We start from the raw sequence: 7141 nt of genomic DNA on the forward strand, positions 1-7141 counted from the left end.
AGCGAGGGTTCTTACACCCGAAAAGGCAAATCCTCCTCCCTTCCCCCAGGATAATTGGAAACAGCCCTTCCGGCTGATGTGGGTTTGGGGCTGTAGGTACTCCCTTTCCTCTCCCCCGGCCCCGGTTCTCCCCGCCGCCAGGCAGCGAGGGCCCCGGCTTACCCCCTGAACTCTTACCTCGCGCCCAGCCCCAGGTAACGGGGAGAGGACCCAGGAGGAGGAGCAGTGCGGCGACCCGGCCCGGGTGTCCGCCTGTGCCGCCCACTCCCCGTGTGACCTTGGGCCCGTCTAGGCACCCCGCCCCCCCCCCCCAGCCCAAGCCTCAGTTTCTTCATCCCCACAATGGGGGCCCTGTGGCTCTGCCCCTCCCACTTCACACAGGTAGTCGTGACGACCAACTCAGCCCACTTTGTAAAGTGCGGAGCCTTCAAGGTTATTACTATTCTCTCCAGACCTGCCGGGAGCCGCGGCGGCGTTTCGGGCTGGGGTGGGGGGGCGGGGGGAGGAGGCTGCGGGAGCGAGAGGGGCTGGGCTCCTCCGGGCGGCGAGGGCGAGCGCCTTTCTGGATTTGGGCGCGGAAGGTTCCAGCCGCCCGGGCGGCCCGCGGGCCGGAGGGCGGACGAAGCCGGGGCGGCGGCGGGGGTGGGGTGGGGTGGGGAGGGGACAAAGGGGGCGCGGGGGGCGGCGCGGGGGGCGGGGGCGGCGGGGCGCGCGGGAGGGGCGCGAGGTGAGGGAGGTGCGGGGGGCGTGGGCTGCGGGCTCCGCCGCCCGCTCCGACGCCGGCTCCAGCTCCGGCTTTTCCCTCCGCCATCCTCTCCCCCTCCCCGCCACTCCTTTAACTCCCCCCTCCCGGGCTCGGCACTGGTTTCCTCCCCGAGCCCGCTGCCCTCAATCCCGGCGAGGCTGGGGCTCCGGCTCGCGCCCCTCCCTCGCTCCTTCGGCCGGCGCCCCATGCCGCCCCCGCCCGGCCCCCGGCTGCCCCAGTCCCCCACTTAGGCCGGCCCTGCGATCCCAGGGTGCCGGAGCGCGGGCGGGGGGCGTAGGGCGCCCGCAGGCGGCCCCTGGAAGGGCTCTAGCGGGCTGAGCGCTCCGCGGCAGGGGCGCGGGCAGAGCAGGAAGCGGGTCCGCGTGGGAGCGGGGGGCGGCCGCCGCCGGGGTGGTCGGGGCCGAGCAGCCGGGGCCGCCGAGGCAGTCACCGCAGGGGGCGAGCGACTTTGGGGGAGTTGGTGCCCCGCCCCCCCAGGCCTCGACGGGGTCATGGGGGCCCCCCGTTCTGGGCCGGGGGGCGTGCGAGTCGGGGCCCTGCTGCTGCTCGGCGTTTTGGGGCTGGTGTCTGGGCTCAGCCTGGAGCCTGTCTACTGGAATTCGGCGAATAAGAGGTGAGTGGCCCCCGGCTGGGGAGACCCCACACCCTTCGGGCAGGCAGTAGGGGCGCTTTGGGGATTTGGGGGGGGCTGGTTCTCGGAGCTGGGAGGAGGCCGGAGGGAGGGGTGCTAAGTGCTCTGATGCGAGCTGATGGGTAACGACACAGAGGTGATCTTGGGAGCCAGACTCCTGGGTCGCAGACAGAGCTGGATGTGGGTGGCGACAACCATGTGTCGGGAGTTGGAAGGACCCCACAGGGGCAAGGATCCGAGAAAGTTCCTGGGTAGCCGCCGGGAGGGTGGTGGAGTGGTTATTTGGGTTTGTGAGGGACCTGTGTCCTGTCGGGGGCTGGGCTTGGAGGGAGCCTGGTTAATGTCAGCTCTCGGGAGAGCCGCTGACTAGGTGCCGCTGAGCGCTGAGGGGAAGGGCAGGGTGCCTCCCTCCCTAGAAGGGACGCAGTGTAGACGAGGGGAAGGAAGGGGGCTCCGTGTGGGGGCTCTGGGGACATCTCACCCAAGGCTTCTGGACTCTCCACACCGTCTGTCCCCTAATTCTTGCCCACAGCCAGAGGGTCAGTGAGCCTTTGGCCGATGGAGTTCCCAAGCAGAAGATATTCCTGCCTTCCTGGCTTGGAGACTTTTTTTTTTTTTTCCTGGAAGAAACCTGGAGCCCCTTTCTCTCTTGCATCTGGAGTCCCGAGGACTCCCTTGCCCCCTCCCCCATCTTTGCTGCAAACTCTTCCATCAGACCCTCTGTTCCCTCTCTGGCATGCTTGCTTTGCTCTGAAAAAAGGCCAGGGGTCACATGAAACTTCAAGTCACACTGAGTAGGACGGGACCCTTGGGAGGTCATCCAGGTCCCTGGCCTCCATGCAGAGCCCTCTCCCCGCTAGCAAAAGAGTTCTGTGTTTTGCAAACTTCCCACTTCCCTGGGGGAGGCTGTGTGAGGCCACGGGAAGGGGTAGGCGGTGGGCTTTGGAGCCCACCGCATCCTAGGTCTTAGTTCTAGCTCCGCTGCTTTCAGCTGTGCGGCCTTGGGCACGCCACTTAACCTTCCTGAGTTTGTATCCTCAGTCCTCACACCTTTTATGAGGATTGGAGAGGTAAGGTGTTTGAACATATTACATGCTCATTAAAGGAGAACTAGGATTATTGTTTGTCTTCTCTTGACTTCCCAGCCTCCCTCCCTGCTATGTCTCTTTGGGTATAATCTCAAATATCTTTTCTCAGTCTACTACCCACCAACTCCCAGCTGCGGTTTGAGTATCAGGTGCAGCCTGAGGACGTAAGTTAGGCTTATTATAGGGTTGAGCAGAGGGAGGTAGGGTGCTGGGGGCTCTTTGGGATGTGGGGTGGGAGGGAGTGGGTCATTTGGGAGTCTGGGAAGATCCTGAGCAGCCGCCCCCCCTTCCCCCCAGGGACCCAGCGCTGGGACCCGATCCCCATTCGTGCATGGGGAAGGGCTGCAGTCAAGGGCAGAGGGAGGCGTGGGCTTGTGGAGGCTGTGGTTAGGAAAGGCAGTTCCAGAGCAATAGGGCCCTTTCCCTAGGAAGTCTGAGCCCCAGGGGCAGGAGGGGTACTGAGCAGGGAGATGTCTGGGGCAGCTGACCTCCAGACCCTGCTTCCCATTGGCCTCATTGAGGGCCATTGCCAGACCAGGCATTTAACTCCTGTCACGTTGCCTGGCTAACTTGGGGACACTGGTCCGGATTACCCTCCACACTCAGCAACCCCCCCCAACCCCCACCCTGCCTTTGCCCTGAGATCCCTCAAATTCAGTGGTGGCCTAGGGGAAGGGGAGGCTCTGCCCCCATGGTTGACTGCCGGGGAATAGTGAAATCACCTGGGATGGGTGGGCTGTGTGGTTCCAGAGAGGCCAGCTCCTTGGTAACTGGCATCCCGTTGCCATGGCAACGGGGCTAGTGATGGAGCGAGAGATGGCAGTGTGCGTGTGGCGAGGGCGGGCTGGAGAGTGCATTTGGGCACACCAAGGGGCTGGAGACCTCTGAGCCTGGCTTCCTGCTGCTGCTGAGTCTTCAGTGCCTGCCCTGTCGAAGGCGGGCCTGCAGGGATGTGCGGCGAGGGAGGCGAAGCTCTGGGGGGCCAGACCTCTGACACCTCTCCTCGTCCACCTCGCTCTCCTCTTGACAGGTTCCAGGCGGAGGGTGGTTACGTGCTCTACCCTCAGATCGGGGACCGGTTAGACCTGCTCTGCCCCCGGGCCCGGCCTCCTGGCCCCCACTCCTCTCCTAATTACGAGTTCTACAAGCTATACCTGGTCGGGGGTGCCCAGGGCCGGCGCTGTGAGGCACCCCCTGCCCCAAACCTGCTCCTCACTTGTGACCGGCCGGACCTGGATCTCCGCTTCACCATCAAGTTCCAGGAGTATAGCCCCAACCTCTGGGGCCATGAGTTCCGCTCGCACCACGATTACTACATAATTGGTACTGCTGGGCAGAGAGGGCAGGGTCCAGGGGGAGGTGCCCCCGAGACTGAGGGCAGAGGAGGAGCCCAGAGAGACCCCTGATTCCCACCACCGCCCCCCTCCCCGGGGAGGTGTCAGGGCCCGGGAACGGGGACGGAGTAGGGGCTAGGCTCTGGCCTGCCAACCTCTCCCTCTGGCTCTTCTCTCCCAGCCACGTCAGATGGGACCCGGGAAGGCCTGGAGAGTTTGAAGGGAGGCGTGTGCCTCACCAGAGGCATGAAGGTGCTTCTCCGAGTGGGACAAAGTGAGTGGGGGCTGGGGCACACCTCCCGGGAGCTAAGGGAGGTTTGGGTAGTCCCATATTGGTCAGGGGGCTGCCGTCTCAGCCCCTCTCTCTTGGGTCTTCCCCATCTCCAGGTCCCCGAGGAGGGGCCGCCCCCAGAAAGCCTGTGTCTGAAATCCCCATGGAGAGAGACCGGGGGGCAGCCCACAGCCTGGAACCTGGGAAGGAGAACATGCCAGGTAGGAGCCAGGGGTCCCTCCTGCCTTCCCCCCCCCGCCGCCCGCCTCCTCTGTTCTCAGACCCCAGCTGCCCAGCCTTCACCCTCTCCCTCCGCCTTCACTTTTGGGGGGGGTGATACAGGAAAGAGAAGAGAGGATGGGAGGGTGGGAGGGGAGTGGAAGCCAAATGAGGAAAAGACTCAATTAGAACTAATTAGCCAATTCAATCAGAGCTGTCAGAGAAGTAGGGAAGACTACTTGGCACCGAGCTGAAGGGCTGGACACACCTGGATTCTGCGTGGGATTTGGGGGGGAAGGGGAGGTGGGGTCCCCAGGGGGCTTGGGCCCTGCTGGGGAAGCCCATGGGGACCCCCAAGGCTGGGTGCCCAGATGCCCAGGTGGCTCCTTCAGCCCCTCCCCCTCTTTCCTCCTTCACCCCTTCCCTGCCAGGTGACCCCACCAGCAATGCAACCTCCCGGGGTGCTGAAGGCCCCCTGCCCCCTCCCAGCATGCCCGCGGTGGCCGGGGCAGCGGGGGGGCTGGCGCTGCTCTTGCTGGGCGTGGCAGGGGCTGGGGGTGCCATGTGCTGGCGGAGACGGCGGGCCAAGCCTTCGGAGAGTCGCCACCCTGGTCCTGGCTCCTTCGGGAGGGGAGGGGCTCTGGGCCTGGGAGGCGGAAGTGGGATGGGGCCTCGGGAGGCTGAGCCTGGGGAGCTAGGGATAGCTCTGCGGGGTGGTGGGGCTGCAGACCCCCCATTCTGTCCCCACTATGAGAAGGTGAGTGGTGACTATGGGCATCCTGTGTACATCGTGCAGGATGGGCCCCCCCAGAGCCCTCCCAACATCTACTACAAGGTATGAGGGCTTCTCCTACCTGGCTCTCCAGGATCCAGCCCCGCTTGGGGGTGCTCCTCCAGTTTAAGTCGCGGTTGGAGGGACACCTCTAGCATCCCCTTGGCTCCCTTGCCCCACCAGCTTCTGTGCCCCTGCTGTTGTGGACCCCTTCCCCACGTTTAGGATTCCTTAAGACTCCTGCCCTCGGTTGGCCGCGCGTGGCCCCCACAGAGACTCAGCCTCCTCTTCTGACCGTGACCCAGCTGTCCTTGAGCCCCCCACACACCCAGAGCTAGGGGTGGGGACAGTCTGTCTTTTGGTTGGCACCTCTTCCTTTCTGCCTCTCACTGTTTTTCTCTTCTCTCTCTCTCTCTCTCTCTCTCTCTCTCTCGTATTCTCTCTCTCTTTCTCTCCTGTCTCTAGGTCTGTTCCTCTTTCCTAGCACCTCCCTCCCTGCGTCTTCTTTTACCCTTTCGGCTTCCTCTCCTCGGCCTCTCTCATCTCCCGGGTGGGGGGGACGCAAGCACTCCCCCCTGAGCTCCCTCTTCACTGCTCCCCTCAGTCTGCCAAAAATGGGGGCCTTATGGGGCAGGCTTGGGCCCTCCACCCCAGCTCCGGGCACGGGCAGCGGGGCCTCCTTCTCTGCCCTGCCCCAGGCCTGTACCTTCTTACTCCGGCCCATCTGGGGTGGTTGGGTCGTGACAGCTGCCGGTGGAAGAAGTGTCCTGTTTTGTCAGTGGCCACGAGCAAGATGCGACCCGGTCGGGGCACACGTGTGGATTTGGTCTGATGCCGAACGGGCCCCGCTTGGGACAGGAAGTGACTTGCTGCAGACAAGAAGTGCCCGGGGGAGGCCTGGACGGAAGTGGCCTGGCCAAGGGGCAGGAGCGGTGCAGCAGGAACTGGAAGTGCCTTCATCCAGGACAGGAAGTAGCGCTTCTGAAATAGGAAGTGGTCTGGCTGGAACTCCAAGTGGCTTAGTCTTGGGGGGCGGGGGTGGGGGCGGTGGATGGTTCTTACTCTGTGGAGCAGTGTGCGTGTTGAGGGGGGGCAGGAAGAACTTCCTGTTTCAGGAGGAAGCCGGAACTGACCGTTAGAAGACAGGGTGGACTGAGGAGGATTCTCCTAGTCTCCAGGGGCACTTCCCGGGACCTCCCTTCCCCACTCCCGTGCTACTTTTAGGACAGCTAAGGTGACTGCCACCAGCTGTGGCAGGCCCCGTTTGTCTTCTTCTTCCCTCTCCCCACCCCAGTATAATCTCTGTTAATCAACAGGACTGTCCCAAGAACCCGCGTGTTGTCCCCAGTAACCCAGAGGGCTGTCTTGTTCATCACATCGTCCACTTCCTCGTCCCTTCAGACTCGACACAGCTCCCTTCTTAGTGACCAAAATGGTGGCCTACTGACTGGTCTAGCGGACGGTGGTACTTAGCCCCTGCCACTGTTTCCAGAGCGACCAGCGTGTACCTCTGCCTGCCCCGTAGTGCACAAATTGGGTGTTGCCTTCTTTTGCTCCCAGCTCAGTTTCATTAGATCAGAGCTGCCTCTTGGGCACCACGTTGGCCACCTCCATCACCAGCCAAGATGGTTACTTTGTCCACCAGAGGTCCAGTCATCTCTCTGGTGCTGTAGCTCCCAGCTCCTTCCTGATTTTTCTAATCGCTCCTTCCAGAGAACAGGAAGTTGATATTGCCATGGGGGAGGTGGCGGGGTATGGCCGTCACCTCGATAGTTTTACTGTAAAAGGGAAATTTGAACAACAAAAACCAAAAAAATAAAATAAAAAAATAAAAAGCTTCAAAAGTGGACAAGAAGGCTGGAGAATGACTGGGCGTGAGTTGGGGCGGAGGACGGGTAGAACGGCTTTCAAGCCGAGCGTTGGATCTCAGAGAGCCAAGGGGAAGGGTAGGGAGCCGGTTGGGTTGGAGGGGTGAGTTGGGCAGCACAGGGGGAAGGGATACTGGACTGGGTGGGTTGGAGGGGTGAGGTGGGCAGCACAGGGGGAAGGGATACTGGGCT

The 7141-nt window shown here is 62.9% G+C and overlaps 1 protein-coding gene across 3 annotated transcripts; it reads left to right on the plus strand.

The window, feature by feature from the left end:
* The first annotated feature begins 707 nt into the window (after positions 1-707).
* On the plus strand, positions 708-6923 carry EFNB3 (ephrin B3). Of its 3 annotated transcripts, none has more exons than XM_073881648.1 (5): positions 708-1379; positions 3516-3808; positions 4001-4093; positions 4207-4311; positions 5547-6923. In XM_073881648.1, exons 1-5 carry the CDS (start codon positions 1258-1260, stop codon positions 6218-6220), a joined length of 1287 nt encoding a protein of 428 aa, XP_073737749.1. In that variant the 5' UTR covers positions 708-1257; the 3' UTR covers positions 6221-6923. The 3 variants fall into 3 exon arrangements, with proteins under 3 accessions (XP_073737749.1, XP_073737750.1, XP_025720050.1); XM_073881649.1 differs by having other exon boundaries at positions 5829-6923; XM_025864265.2 differs by having other exon boundaries at positions 4741-5679.
* Positions 6924-7141: the final 218 nt, after the last annotated feature.

Source organism: Callorhinus ursinus, unplaced genomic scaffold (assembly GCF_003265705.2).
Source record: "Callorhinus ursinus isolate GAN/ISIS: 27379988/994484 unplaced genomic scaffold, GSC_fseal_2.0 scaffold43, whole genome shotgun sequence".
Classification (NCBI taxonomy): domain Eukaryota; kingdom Metazoa; phylum Chordata; class Mammalia; order Carnivora; family Otariidae; genus Callorhinus; species Callorhinus ursinus.